At 33.4% G+C, this 14,805-nt stretch overlaps 3 protein-coding genes across 6 annotated transcripts; 2 read left to right on the top strand and 1 right to left on the bottom strand.

The window, feature by feature from the left end:
- The first annotated feature begins 457 nt into the window (after nt 1-457).
- LOC123197677 (probable polygalacturonase) lies at nt 458-3,216 on the top strand. The gene is made up of 6 exons (XM_044612017.1): nt 458-516; nt 745-1,059; nt 1,172-1,292; nt 1,823-1,997; nt 2,200-2,270; nt 2,366-3,216. The coding sequence occupies exons 1-6, from the start codon at nt 484-486 to the stop codon at nt 3,058-3,060; spliced, it is 1,410 nt and encodes a 469-aa protein (XP_044467952.1). The 5' UTR covers nt 458-483; the 3' UTR covers nt 3,061-3,216.
- Nucleotides 3,119-6,422, bottom strand: LOC123197678 (probable serine/threonine-protein kinase At1g01540). The gene is made up of 7 exons (XM_044612018.1): nt 6,140-6,422; nt 5,533-5,637; nt 5,314-5,436; nt 5,064-5,234; nt 4,306-4,399; nt 3,994-4,203; nt 3,119-3,308 (listed from the first exon to the last, which is right to left on the bottom strand). The coding sequence occupies exons 1-7, from the start codon at nt 6,397-6,399 to the stop codon at nt 3,180-3,182; spliced, it is 1,092 nt and encodes a 363-aa protein (XP_044467953.1). The 5' UTR covers nt 6,400-6,422; the 3' UTR covers nt 3,119-3,179.
- A 1,490-nt stretch (nt 6,423-7,912) lies between these two features.
- On the top strand, nt 7,913-12,686 carry LOC123197136 (tRNA-splicing endonuclease subunit Sen54-like). 4 transcript variants are annotated; one of them, XM_044611287.1, is made up of 5 exons: nt 7,913-8,162; nt 9,058-9,189; nt 9,262-9,393; nt 10,499-10,915; nt 12,129-12,686. In XM_044611287.1, exons 2-5 carry the CDS (start codon nt 9,065-9,067, stop codon nt 12,265-12,267), a joined length of 813 nt encoding a protein of 270 aa, XP_044467222.1. In that variant the 5' UTR covers nt 7,913-8,162; nt 9,058-9,064; the 3' UTR covers nt 12,268-12,686. The 4 variants fall into 4 exon arrangements, with proteins under 4 accessions (XP_044467222.1, XP_044467223.1, XP_044467225.1 ...); XM_044611288.1 differs by having other exon boundaries at nt 9,011-9,189; XM_044611290.1 differs by lacking the exon at nt 12,129-12,686 and adding an exon at nt 11,068-12,122.
- The last annotated feature ends 2,119 nt before the right edge of the window (nt 12,687-14,805 follow it).

The raw sequence follows: 14,805 nt of genomic DNA, 5'->3' as shown, positions 1-14,805 counted from the left end.
AAAGTGTCGATTAGATTTTTTTATTATTTTATATGATGCTCAATGTATGACAGAAAATTAAATTTTTAATACATGAGATGATACATGATTCAACTACCATGTATTAAAGGATTATTGATTCCCAATATATATTAATTTAATAAAAAAACATTCCTAATTTTTACTAATAATTTTAGTAATAATTTATATTTAATAATTTTTGAGTTAATTTATTTTCATTATTGGTAATAATTATATATATATATATATGCCATTATTGGTAATAGTATAATAATGAGAGAAATATATGGGTAAAGTTTGATTGGCAAAGATAAGCTTTATAGAGAACAAGGCAATTATTTTTATAAGCAAAGCATTAATACTATTTCTTTTTTCAGATAAATATTTGAATTCTTTATATGGAATGAAAATAATTTTTTAGGGAAAAATAAGATTCTGCAACCCTATAAAAATAACAAGAAGCTCATAATTTTACAGTAAAAAATGGAGTTGTGTTCAAAATTCAGAAGTGCCCAGGTAAGTTTTTCTCTTCTGCTTGTCACTTTTCCTTTCTCTGATTTTCTCATTGAAGTAAAAGTCATAACAGTTGCCTCCAAAGAGTTGTTTGAGGGGCAATGAATTGGTTCAATGTATAAAAGGATATGTGTTCGAATTCAATCTGGTCGTAGAGCCGGTGTTTAGGTTTTACTTGTTTAATGTGATTGATTCAGTCCTAAAAAAGTCATGACAGTTTATTTTACACAGGTTATTGCTTCTGTTTTGAGCCTTCTGATATGGGAAATTCTGAGTTTACAAGCTGGGGCTGGCGGCCAGATCTCTTATTCTGCAATAGAATGCCGTAAACACACTGCCTTATTGACTGATTTCGGAGGCGTTGGCGACGGAAAAACTTCCAATACGAAGGCGTTTAATTCAGCCATTGCCAATCTAAGTCAATTCGCCTCAGACGGCGGGGCTCAGCTTATTGTGCCGCCGGGAAAATGGCTAACGGGCAGTTTTAATCTCACCAGTCATTTCACTCTTTATATTCATCAGGGTGCTGTTCTTCTTGCGTCCCAAGTATGTATAATTATTCTGAGCTCTCTTTGCTTAGCTTTTTCCGTCAATGCCTTTGTCTTGGTTGAAGCTTGATTTGGCCTATTCGTTTTGTAATTTAACGATGTTTGAACAGGATGAATCTGAATGGCCTCATCTTGCTGTGTTGCCGTCTTATGGGAGAGGAAGGGATGCGCCTGGCGGACGGTTCAGCAGTCTCATTTTTGGCACAAATTTAACTGATGTTGTTATTACTGGTATTGACAATTCATCCTTCCTAGTTAATATATTTAAATTTGGCTAAATGACTATTTCCTACTGTTAGGATGGTTATGAATCGAATCGAATAATAATGCCATTTAGCATTTAGGGGGTTCGAGTTTGAATAAAAAATGATTTAATCTAGTTTGACTCTAGTTTGGTTTGAAATTATAGTTACGATTTGTGGCTCTATTTCATAACTCATTGAAAAAAAAATCATTTTATCGATAAATCACGAATTCAAATCATGAATTTGAGTCAAATTTAGGTTGAACTGAACCAAACTCCCATTGACTCGAATTTGACCCAGTTTCAAATTCAAATTAAATGAATTTGAGCCAAACAAAGTCAAGAACTAAACCAATTTAATTCGGGTTCAATCCCATCCCAACCAAGGGTTTGATAAAATGATATTACCACCCTTAAATTTGAAAAAAACCAAAATTTGCCCATTTGTTAAATTTGTTAATAAAATCAGTTAAATTTTTTTATTACCATTGAAATTCGTCTGTGATTTTATTATCAGGTGGCAATGGTACAATAGATGGGCAAGGTGAAATTTGGTGGCAAAAATTCCGTGGGGAAAAATTAAATGACACTCGTCCCTATCTTATTGAAATCATGTACTCCAAAAATATTCAAATCTCCAACATAACATTACTCAATTCTCCTTCATGGAATGTCCACCCTATATATTCCAGGTTTGCTTTCAAAAACTATATATATCCATTTTGAATATACAAATTAGTATATGATTGATATGTGTCATCAAGTGATTAGGTGATTTTGAATTAAAAATAAAATAATATCCAATCACATGATGACATATCATTTGTACTCTCAACTTACCTATATGTTCTCAATTTACATGCTCAAAAAATTTACCGAATTTTTATTTTTCAGTGATATATTGGTTCAAGGCCTCACAATTCTGGCACCAATAGACTCTCCTAACACAGATGGAATAAACCCAGGTTCATTTTCTTATTTACATGACTTTGTTCTTAATTCTCTTTTATCATAAGTTATTAAAATGGTGTCATTTTGATGTCATCTCGGGAATTTTCAGATTCATGTACAAACACCAGGATTGAAGATTGTTACATAGTCTCAGGAGATGACTGCATTGCAGTGAAAAGTGGGTGGGATCAATATGGAACCAAATTCGGAATGCCAACACAACATTTGGTCATCCGAAGGCTAACCTGTATTTCACCGGATAGCGCAACGATTGCACTGGGGAGTGAGATGTCTGGGGGAATTCGAGATGTTCGAGCAGAAGATATTACAGCAATTGACACTCAATCGGGTGTGCGAATTAAGACTGCGGTTGGGAGAGGAGGTTATGTGAAGGATATATTTGTAAGGAGGATGATTATGAAGACTATGAAGTATGTTTTTTGGATGACAGGTTCTTATGGGTCACATCCGGACCCAGGCTATGACCCGAAAGCACTGCCGGAAATTACAGGGATAAATTACAGAGACATGGTTGCTGAAAATGTAACTTATTCAGCAAGACTTGAAGGAATTCAAAATCACCCTTTTACTGGAATTTGCATTTCTAATGTAACAATTGGGTTGACAGAAAAACCAAAAAAACTTCAATGGAATTGCACTGATGTTCAAGGAGTAACAAGCCGGGTAATGCCACCGGCTTGCGATTTATTGCCGGAGAAAAAGAAGCAAACCGATTGCTTTTTCCCTGAAGATAAACTGCCCATTGATAATGTTCAATTGAAGACTTGTTATGTAAGACACTAGAGTTTTTTGTTCTTTTATTAAGGCTTGTTTTCTGAATAAGTAGAGCATTTACTGCATATGGTGTTGAAAATAGTCTCAAAATTTAACTTCTTCCAGAATTTTATGACCAAATTTTGAGCTCAAATTTGATAGAGATTACTGCTATTTTCACCTTCATTTGTGCTTGGATCTTCTTTGCCCATCTTGATAACAGGCTGACTCCCTTGTGGGTAGTTATGATAAGAAGCCGCTTTCTTAATCTGAGGCCCCTGCAATGTTCAAACATCAGAGCTTGAATAGTTAGAATTTGCTTGCAAGTGTGGTTGGTTTAGCCCCAGAAGTAGGGCTGGATCCCAACCAAGCTGGTTTAGTCTCATAAGTCGACTCAGCTTGCTCGAATTTGTTTAATTCAAATTTAAACTGAATTTGAGTTAAAAGATTCATTTTGTTTTTTAAACCGAATCAAACTCAAGTTAAGAGATGTTCGGTTTGGTTCAACTTTAATTCATGATTCGAATCGGTGGTTTGAATTTATGGTTTGATTCGGTTTAGATTTATAGCTCGAAATGGTGATTCAAATTTATGCTCAATTTGATTCAAATTGGTGGTTTTATTTATTATTTGGATAAAATAACATTGTTTTGTCAATGAATCCAAATAACAAATTTGAACCACAAGTTTAAATTAAATCGAGTCACGAATTCGAACTATAAATTTAATGGAAGCCAAATAATTTTTTATTTGAACTAAAAGTCGAACCACCTTTAAGAATTCAAATTGAATTCAGGCTAAAGGATGTTCAGGTTTAACTCAATTTTTTTTCACTCCTATCCGGAAAAGTTCAACTAAATTTGTTTTCACTCCTTCCCCGAAAGGGTGGTTTAGTTCAAATAAGGTTCCATTAAAAAAAAAAAAAAGCAGCTCTGAGGGAGAAAAAAAAGCCATTGTTCTTACAACGTTAAGAAGCAAGTCGCGAGGCTCAAGCATGTGAACTACGTCTCCCATCTTCGGCCTGTGCTTTACTTCAGGATCGACACATCGCAGGGCGATCAAAATGACCCGTTTTAGTTCTTTTGTGGAAGGCGTTTCTGGCAATTCAGGATCCACAACAAATGAAATTTTCTGCTTTGCAACCATGGACTTTAACCAGTCGACCAAATGAGCCTGCAATTTCAGTTCAATTCAAGTACATTGATTAGCAAGAGTCCATTTCTGCAAGAAGGCTTAAAATCATGAGAAAAAATGGCTGAAACTAGGAATCTGTACCTGGGGTTGAGTGTGATCTACAGGCACTCTTCCTGATACAATCTCCATGATAAGTACTCCGAAGCTATACACATCGCTCTTTTCGTCCAAAATACTGCCAGCAGATTCTCGAGATACATAAATGTAAAACCATGGAACTTTCAACACAAGTTAATCATATGCATTTCAAAGAAAAAAATAGGAACCTCATCGAACGAGGGGTGGATTCAAATAGGACCAAACTCAAGGGTCATCTCTAGCTCGACTCAAATTCAGAAAGTTATCACTAAACAATAGAAAAGAAAAGCAGCCAAAACCTTAATGAATGAGGACATTTTCATATATGGCATAGGGATGGATTCAAGCATAGCTAAACTTTAACAAGGTTGTCTCAAGTTTGACTCAAATCCAAAAAATTCAACTCAAGTAGGCTATGAGGTTGTCAAAATTTTTTTTCAAAACCATCAAAAAAGAAGGATCACCGAAAATGATAAAGAAGAAGAATCGTGGAAGATAATGCAGAAGAAGAATCTTCGTAAAAAAAATCAAAAAGAAGAAAAGTTGTCAAAGAAGATAGAAAGCTACCGACAAATTTGTTGGCAATTAGCTAAATTCAAACGGGCTCAACTTGAACTCGAGTTAGGGCTACCCCAACTTGAGTTTGGTTAGTTTTAAGCCCATTCAGGTTGAATCCAACCCTACATGGCTACGTATGATTTCCATGAAAAAAAATATAACCAAACTACATCAAAGATTAATAGCAAAAGTGCATAACTGACCCCGAATTTCCCATTGCACAATTTGATAAAGAACTCCATTCTGGACCATGAAGATTGGCAATTCCAACATCAGAGATCTTAGGATTCCATTGGTGATCAATCAGAATGTTACAAGACTTCAGATTTTGATGAACTATTTTGGGTTCAATGTCCTCATGAAGGTAGCTCAAGCTGAGATAATTAAGCACAGAATTATCACAAGAGAAAACAGAACAAACTAAAATCTAGTGTCAGAGATTTCATGGCTCACGCTTTTGCAACTCCTTCAATAATATTCATCCGAATTTTCCATGTTAGAGGCCTCAATTCTCCTAGACTTCCATGAAGCCACTGATAAAGATTGCCATTGTCTATGTATTCATAAACAATTATCCTATCAAAAAGGAATTCTTCTAGTCAAAGGCTTGAAGACATCAATTCTGTAAAATATTGACTGACAAAAGTTTCAAAATTCAACAAAAGTCAATACCTCTTATACCCTTCAACACAGTAACCCAGCAGCTTCACCAGATTCTTGTGCCTTGCCTGCCCAATTGCCTCTACTTCTTTGATGAAGTCCTCAGTTTTGCTTATACTGATATCAACTAGGAAATGTTAAATTTGCTTATGATCTACATTGTTAAAAGCATAGTTATCAAAGGCACGCCTAGGCAAAGCTTTACCTCAAGGCAATGGCCATCACCTGCGCTTTTATTATCGCCATAGATTTGAGGGCCACTGACACTTTTGAGTATGGTTTGAGTAATTTTCAATCAGATATAAGGGTTATTGACAATTTTTAAGGTCGTTGAGAGAATGATGGTGAGTTTCTAAGGGCAGCAAAGAGGTTGTCAAAAAGGTTGCTAGAGAGATTGAGGGTATAAGCACGATAACCAGTTGCGGTAGACTGCTGTCTGTGTAGTAAAAAATTGTTTTAAATTTAATGGAAATATAAATCTTTTTTAAAGGAAATTTTATAATTGCCTTAGGTAAAAGGCCAATATTTCACCTAGTCTTTTTGGTGCACTTTCGGCCTTTGACAACTATGGTTAAAAGGGAAACAACAAAATAAGCAGAGAAAATTTAGGCCAAGCTACCTGTTACTCATTAGCCTCTTCACTGCAACTCTCTTATTATCCAGCAAAACAGCCCGATAAACCATCCCATTGTCGCCATTTGCAATCATATTCTCCTCAGCAAAATCATTTGTAACCAGGGCAATCTCCTTGAGAGAACACCGGTTACCGTAATGCCTCTCCGAGAGACCTCCAGTCGACTCGTGGTCAGCAGCGAGAGTTGAGTTGATAGAGCCAGGATCAGTTAACATTATCTGAAACTCAGCCTTTGAAAGATTCATCTCAATCTCTGAAATGCTGTTGGAGGCCGATAAAAGCCTCCTGTCCAGCGATGAAGTGCTAAAACGGTGGTTCTGAAAATTCTTTGGGCAAATGGAATTTTTCGGAATGAAAAAAGGAGGCTTGTGGGATTTTTTGCGACGGTAGAAGAAGATGCAGAGGCAAAGAATGGTGAGAAGGGTGAGCAAGAAAAAGACAATGAGAGTGATTATCAAGATCCATACTTGAATCCCGAAAAATGGAGTGTGCTTGGAGGGCTGCTTCTCCAGGGAAGGTGCAGTGGACGCCATTAACAAGTTAAGAGGCTGCTTTGATTCATGGAAATGGAAATTACAGTGGAAGTTCAAGTGGGTTTGAAGAGTTTGAGGTTAGCTATAATTCAGTCTCTTTGGAATAGTTCAGATATGGTGGAGCAACTAACTGTTTGAAGTAGCGGGAAATCTGGGGCTGGATTTTGTTGTGACTGGAGAGAAGATCAGAGTGGAAAATAGACCTATTAAAAGCAACTACTTACTCAAAACACCAATTTGATTTGTTGCTTGGTGTATGTGTATATATATATATATATATATATAGGTATTTATTCCAACCAAAGTTTATTACTTTCTCAAATTTATATCTATTAATTTTCAAAAATTCAAATATCCACCTGTCAGTTGTTAAAGTTAACAGAATTCATTTTCTTAAATTTCTTTTTTCTTCTTCCTAAACCCTAAAAACTATTAATTTTTCCCCTCAAAATCTAATTTCTTATAGTTTAAAATCCTGCAATTCCCCTCAAGTGTTTAGGGTTTCTTATTTACAGTTTTGCACTTTCTGTTGACCCCCTCTTCATTTTTCTTCTTATGTTGCCCCCCTAGCCTTGTGGAACTTTTTGTTCCCCTTCAATTTGTTCAGTTTCCTAATGTTCTTCGGCGACCCTCTTCCTCCATCTTCAATGTCCTTTTTTGCCTAAGATCGAACCGGCATCAACCTCTCTTTCTTTCCTTGGCAATGATTGATTAGATTTTGATTAGTGGTCTCGGTTCAAAATCTCTAACTTTCTCGGTGGTTTCATTTGAGGCCAATTCGAACTAAATTCAAAGTGAATCATTTTCATTCAAATAAAACTTGAAACACTTTTAATGTTAGCTTGATGAATAATGAATTTGAGCTAAATTATTTTTTATTTGAACAAAACTTAAGTCAAAAAGTGTAAAGACTTGATTTAATTCATATCCACCCTAAAATATATATATATATTACAAAACTTATGTATATAAACTGAGGGATGTGTATAATTCTGTTCAAATTATAAAACTAGATTGAACGATTCAAAAATTATGGTTTGCTTTAATTTAGATTATAAAACGATTTTGTTGAAGTTTAAAAATTTGTGAAGAACAGCCTATGGCTTGAGTTACAATTTGAGCAGTTTTAAAACTGAATTAAACCATAAATTGTATCTATTTTTTATATAATATAAAAAATAAATTCAGTACATTATATTTTAATACAGTATATTATATTATATCCCACTGTCCTAATTCTCAACTAAAGCAGTATCAGTATGTCTATCTCTCCCTCTCGAGCTCAACCAACCACAGCCCCCGACTTTGTCACCTTGAACTGTCCAGCGTCACCGTCGTTGTTTCTCGCCGGAAAAGAAGCATAGCTCCGTCACCATCTTTTTGGTTTCAGTCATCAGGCGTCAATCAACTTGTCATCCGACAATTCTGTAGTTGTTCCGTCACCGGACTTGTCTCAGTCATCGCCCAACTCGCCGGTAAGTCATTCTTCTTCCCGATTTGTTTATTATATGCAATTTTTGGTTGTTTACTTAAACTAGATGAGCGTCTTTATTTGTTTACCATTCATTTGTCTTTGTATGAGAAACTGGTTGATTTTGTTGTTTATTGGAGAAAGTATACAAAACATACTCGCATTTCCCAGTCGAAAAGATGGGCTCCTTTTTCGTCTCGCATTTCTCATCGAGCAAATACGGGAAAAGAATCATATTGAAAACGTTCTTAACCCTCTTCGTAGAGCTGTGTATTGTACGTGATCCGAACCTACCCGGAGCGAGCCTCCCATAGAGGCAAGTCAAGTTGCTGAGCCGTATGATGGGCAACTATCTCCTGCGGTTCGGAGCGGACTCAGCTGTTGGTTACTACCTCCTCGGGGCGGACCCTTTCACTCTATTTTATTATATACACTTAGCGAAAAGAATGTTTTTTGATACACCTAGGACATAGATTCTATATGAACCAATGGATTGTCTTCCCGATTTGTTTATTTTGTTGTTTACTTGCTCAACCATTCATTTGGTTGATGAGTGTCTTTACTTGTTTAGCATTCATTTGTCTTTGTATGTTATTAGAAGAAGTGCAGATGCTCACAACGTGTTTGACGAAATTCCTACTAAGTAATATTAAAATTTTGATGCATAATTTGAGGGCAACAGATTATCATCTGATACTGTGCTAACTAGTGCCTGGTAGTCTAAAATCAACTACAGTTATCTTTATGAAATGGGATCGACGCATCTCTAATTTTTTTTGTCGCTAATACCATGTATTGAATAAATTTTTTTTTTTTCTATTTCTGTATATTGATACACGTCTCCAATTACAGATCTCTGTTCTTACAAAATCAAATTTTGTGTTTATTGTTCAAATTAGTGCTACAATGCAAGAAAACATCTATGAAACTTGTTCAGAAGACATCAGCGATGATGAGGTCTATTTGACCGACCACCCAAATGATGATGAAGAAGATTATTATATGGGTTCTATATCAAAGTTACAATTCAGGTACAAAATCAAGTCTTCACTAGAAAAATTAGTTTTAGAACCAATCTGATTATTTCATGGATTTTAATTTAGGAAAGATATTTCTAAGGCTGTTTGGAACGACAAATTAGGGATGGCTGAGGTTGTGGAAAAGAAGGGTAAGATGTGGACAACAACAGCAATTATTCGGAACGGCAAGACATTTTGCTCAATTGAGGAGACTTTGTAAGTAAAACTCTTGGTATTGTTTGCTTGCTAGTTAGGTATGGCAGTTTGATCCGGAAAAAAGGGTCCTACTTTTTGGGTCATCACCTTGCCCCGTATGGGAAGGTTATTCTCTAATATAAAAAGAAGGGGACAGGGATAAAAATAATCTCTTGTGCCTATTTTTGAAGTATAATTTTCAAAATATCCATTACACTTTTAATTATTTACCAATGTCATTACTATAATAGTATTTAAGCGGAGAGAATCCCCTCCCTGTTGCTATCTCTATTGCAAATTAGTGTTGCTATCTCTATTGCAAATTACTGTTACAAGTTTACTTTGTTGATTGTGTATGTGGCTATTGATACAAGATTCAATGTTATTGATTGGCTAACTAACAATTTAAGACAATGGCAAAAGGCTTCTTAGAAAATGTGGGAGTGTTCCATAGAAGCAATTTTCAAGTGAAAAAGATTTTTTTCTTAAGTTACTGTATTTTTCTCTTATATGAAACATAAAGAATAAAAAATATCTTTATTAAAAAAACCGATCAAATAGTCTTCTTAAATGAATCTACTTGAGAAGTTTATTGTTGTTTAAAACATAGTATCTTTGAAAAAAGAAACAGAGCATAATAATTGGGACTTTAAGAAGTACACAGTGCTTTTATGTTTTATTATAAATTTGGGAGAAGAGCTCTTTTGACTAAAGTTCTTCCAGTGCATACAAATAGTAAGTGAAGGGCTGCATAATTTAGTAACAAACAATGAAAATTTTGATTAGTATGGAATAATATAGAATCAGAAGTTGTTTTCAGGTTGGTTTTTGAGTGTTGTATTGTCTTGTATATTTTGTTGGTTATCTTGTTCTCTATCTTGCCTTGGTGGAGATAGAAGCATAAGATAGGCCTAGCTTGTTTTTGGGGCAGGTTGTATATGCTTGGTTTCTTGGTTAGCCTAGATTAAGACAGACCAAGTTGGGACTTTGTATTTTTCCTCTTTATTTCTATAATTATACTTACCTTAAAAAAAAGAATCAAAAGTACTATTTACAACTGAGGCCTTTTTCATGCCATGCTGGGTATTCTGGTTGGCTTAGTAAATTTTTAACTTTTTCCCTGCAGGTTTTTGGCTGAAATCGGGGCATTGCTCCTCTTGGATGATAATGATTCGAGTCTACCTTTAAAATTTATTTATGAGAAGGTTGCAAAAGCGAAGACCGGATGTTCTTGGGAGCTTTTTGAAGTTTATAGGCATCTAAAGTCTCTTGGTTACATAGTGAGGCGGCATGGTGTTCCCTGGACTAAGAAGATCACTGAAGGTAAAAATGTTGACATCATCAGTGACTCTGTTTCTCTTCAAGGCTCTCAAGAAAGAAATGAAGATATGGATCTCGAATCAAGGAAAGCTGGTTCTATTATTGATTTATTCAGTCATTTGCAGATTAATGAAGCAGGACCAGTTTTCGATGTTTATCTTCCGAACAGAAAGTTTAAGAAGTCTTGTCCTGGTGATCCAAACTTTATGTTATACTTAATGAGGTAATATATATTGGTTTCCTAAAAGATCAAATAAGTTTTTTAAGAAGTGGCAAATGAATGAGAATTATTTTATGTTGCATTTCTGAATTTTCATTTTTTTTCCCTCATAAAATTCTATTAACCTAGTGCATTACTGCATTGTTTTATGGCAGAGAAAGTAAAGGTGACTGATAAGTTTATTTTCCATCAACAGAAAGATAAGTATGTGTGACAATCTATGTGCTAACCTACTAGGTCATCACCATCTAAAGAAATTTACTCATTGTGGCATTATATATATATTGGATGCCATTCTTATTTTGAAAACTATTTGCATAAAGTACACAACATCTTGGCACTCTTGGCGAATCCTTTGTTGAATTTGTAAGAAATCATTCCAGCAGAGCGTATTTGAATTATAGATTCATTGAACTGTAATTTACCTATGAAGGTTTACATTCCTTATTATGTTAAATTGATAAGAAAGTAATTTTATTTTTAATGTGTGATATTTGTATCTTGCATCATGAGAATTACAACTGGCTTCAAAAGATTATACCTGCTTGTGTGAGAATTTATTTCTTCTTTTTCATGAGAACTGTCTTTTACAGTTGGTTCAACACTTTTTTTAGCATTCATATGAAGATGGAGGGCAACTATGAACTTCATTTTCTATTTTGCTCACTCTTGCATTTGGGTTGTCCACAAGTGTTATACGATCTTGGAATTTTGGACTGCTATGTATTTCTAAAACTTTACATGGAGACTTGTGTAATTACTAGCCAACGATCTTACGTGGAAAGCATATGAATCTGCAAGAACTTTTTACCTTTATTGACAAACCCTCTGACAGCTTCCTTTTCTTATATGGGTATATGGTTTTAATAAAGATGTATCCACAAGATAATCTGCATATGTTCTACTTCTTAGTTTAACGTTTAATAAAAATAAGGCTGTTTTTTTTTACTGACTATTTTCTGGAGGTTGACTCTGGAAACTAAAGGTGGAAGTTCATACGTGTTTTTGAAAAATATAAAATCTTTATCCAAGAAGCTGTCTTATGCTGCAAGCAAAGCCATGAGGGAAAATTTTAGTTGTCAATTTGCGTTGAGCTTTAGATTACATCTTTACTAGTTCTTACTAATTTCTTTAAGAAGCATGTTTATTCATTGTTTAATAAGTTTTACATGTCTAATCTTATTTAAACTTTCCCTTTACTTGCCTTTTCTTTTAGGGCTTGTCCACCATCCAAAACCGAACTTGAAGTTCTTGAGAGACAATGTAGCAACATTCCACTCAAGTTTTGTTGTGTGGAGCATGGTCGAGTCAGTTTCTTTTCCTTTGATAGGGTGGAGCTTCCCATTTTACCTTGACTTTACATTCGCTGCAGTATTGAGCTGCTATGAGAAATGATTTTACTAAGCTATTTTTGAGCAAGTGCATCCGAAATCCTTAAAATTTATACATATTGATGGCTATTGTGGACCTGATTGACATCTGCCTACAGTTTCACGTTATCTATACATAGGTAAATTTCTTCTCTTATGTCCTTTAATTTTATATATTTGTGCTGCTTGGAGCATAGAGAAGTTTCATTGACCCAGAAGAGATATTAGACTCCTTAAAAGAAGCTCACCTTTTATCTATGTTCAATCATTTTTTTTATTTTGTTGTAAATAAAATTTGGGAATGGAAAAGCATTTAGTTGCTTATTCAAAATTCTTGTGCTAGGTTAATGTTTTGCTTTGAAACATTTGATTCTGGCTTTAGTGACTTTCTTTTATGAGTTTCATATTCTTTATCAGATTTCTTAGAAGTTCAAATACACAAAGTGTTGATTATTGGCAAGAACAACATTTATTATCAAAAAGTTAAAGTTTTTTTCTGGATTTTGCCAAAAGAAGAGGAAATGAACATAAACCATGAACCCAATATTAGTGTCAAATTTTGTTGTACAACTCCAGTCCAGCTAGAGGTGAGAATACTGGGGTAGGTGAAAATATATGACATTAGCCTGGGGAAGGAGTTTGAATTTCTTGTATGGGGATTTTGAATTGTTGCTAGTAGTAGTTTTTTTTACCCGTTTATACTTTTACTATACAATTATAGTCAAATTACTGTATTTTTAAGTGGTTGGTCAAGTGTTATATCAGCCAGTCTACCACTTTTTGCATTTTCAAGTGATTGTTTGGGTATTATGTCGATTATTTAACTACTTTCTACATTTTTAAGTGGTTGGTCTACTTTATGCTCATCAATCAATTACTTGTAAATGTAAAAACTTAGCTATAATTATATAAAAAAAAAAAATAGTTATTTGATTTGTATAACTAAATAAAATTTAGCTAAAATAATTAGTTATCCTTTTATTCATATATCTTTATTTATGATCTTCTTAGAAATTAATCTTCCATGAGTTTTTATAAGTAGATCGAAAGTAATTTTTACCATATATCATACCCTATAACATGTCACCAATCTAGTGATGCACATAATTAATAATTGTTAAACTCATTAATATTATAAAGAGTAATATTATGTGTATTTATTTTGGATATACAAATAGATACATATTTGTGTATGTCATCATGTAATTGGCATATAACACAAGCCTAAAAGGCATTAAACATAATGTCTATATTTCATCACAAATGTTTCTACCCTATATCGAGTCTCTAAGTATCTATTAACAGAGAAAGATTAAGAGTTTTTAAAGTATTGTATTCTAAAAATTGGAAATAATTGTTGTGCGATAAAATTCCTTTTTATCTAAATTTACGTGTACGATACAAGAACAACAACTAGACAGTATTTTTATCCGCTAATCATTTAAAAATTTAGATAAACTTTTTGCTTATAAACAATAAGAAAAACTCTATAAAAAAATATTTCTTCGATATTTACAAACTTTTTTTCGTATTGTCTCATGTCTAGGGGAAAATTACATATTCCTATCAATTTGATATCAATATGGTTAATGTAATTATTATATTTTAATTTAATTAGAATGTAAATAAATTTTAATGACGTTATGCGAAAGTAACATTTGTCTCTTCATTCTATAAATGTTAATCACCAATGCTGAAGAGAGAGACGACTCGATTTTATCACTATTCTACAAGTATTACACAAATATTATCATAACATAAATAAGAATAGTGGTGTCAACGGGCTGGGTCGGGTCTACTCTGGCTCAGCCCATCGGGTAATGGATCGGGTCGGGCTTGAGACTCAAACGATAATGGGCCTTCAGGTTGGTTGACCCATTGATATATAAAGACCTAAGGTCTGACTCATATAATAATGGGTCTTAATTGGGTTAGGTCAGGCCTTAATTGGGTCGGGCTTTAATCGGATCAGGCCAGACTGGCCTATTTAATCAATTTTTTTTAATTTTAATTAAAATTTTTAAATACAAATTATTTTTCAATTATTAAAACCGAGAACAGTATCACAAATATTTTATTTATAATTTTTCACTTGTGACGGAAGAATATCGTAATTACATGATGAAAAATATTATAAATTGATAACATAGTATAAATAAATAAATTTATATATTGTATAAATTACAAAACATAAATAAAATATATCTACTATATAACATTTATCTACTAATCTTCTATATTTAAATTTCTGAATTTTTTTAAAGATAAAGAATTATTATTTACGAATTCAAACATTTTATAATATTTTGTAATGATAAAATTAAAACAAAAATGAAATTATAAATATAAAGAATTATTATTTACGAATTTAGATATTTTTTAAAAAAGAGTTAATGAGATTAAAAATATAATAAAATAATTGAGATTGAGAAATTAAAAGAATTATAAATAAAATTAAAAATAAAAAAAAATAGAATGAATTTACATAAAAAAAATAAATTAATTAAAAAAATTAATCAGAAG

The sequence above is a fragment of the Mangifera indica genome, chromosome 15 (assembly GCF_011075055.1).
Source record: "Mangifera indica cultivar Alphonso chromosome 15, CATAS_Mindica_2.1, whole genome shotgun sequence".
NCBI classification, from domain to species: Eukaryota; Viridiplantae; Streptophyta; class Magnoliopsida; order Sapindales; family Anacardiaceae; genus Mangifera; species Mangifera indica.
The sequence above is the reverse complement of the archived record's forward strand: the minus strand, read 5'-3'. Positions and strand labels throughout refer to the sequence as shown.

Bases quoted from the DNA above. Each gene is read 5' to 3' on its own strand.
- LOC123197677 (XM_044612017.1), top strand. From the start codon at position 484: ATGGAGTTGTGTTCAAAATTCAGAAGTGCCCAG. The intron at 517-744 runs GTAAGTTTTTCT...TATTTTACACAG, and splicing joins CAAAATTCAGAAGTGCCCAG to GTTATTGCTTCTGTTTTGAG. The intron at 1,060-1,171 runs GTATGTATAATT...ATGTTTGAACAG, and splicing joins CTGTTCTTCTTGCGTCCCAA to GATGAATCTGAATGGCCTCA.
- LOC123197678 (XM_044612018.1), bottom strand. From the start codon at position 6,399: ATGAATCTTTCAAAGGCTGAGTTTCAGATAATGTTAACTGATCCTGGC. The intron at 5,638-6,139 runs GTAGCTTGGCCT...AGTTGATATCAG, and splicing joins AAGAGGCTAATGAGTAACAG to TATAAGCAAAACTGAGGACT. The intron at 4,400-5,063 runs GTCAGTTATGCA...ATCTGCTGGCAG, and splicing joins TGTGCAATGGGAAATTCGGG to TATTTTGGACGAAAAGAGCG.
- LOC123197136 (XM_044611287.1), top strand. From the start codon at position 9,065: ATGCAAGAAAACATCTATGAAACTTGTTCAGAAGACATCAGCGATGAT. The intron at 9,190-9,261 runs GTACAAAATCAA...ATTTTAATTTAG, and splicing joins ATATCAAAGTTACAATTCAG to GAAAGATATTTCTAAGGCTG. The intron at 9,394-10,498 runs GTAAGTAAAACT...TTTTCCCTGCAG, and splicing joins TGCTCAATTGAGGAGACTTT to GTTTTTGGCTGAAATCGGGG.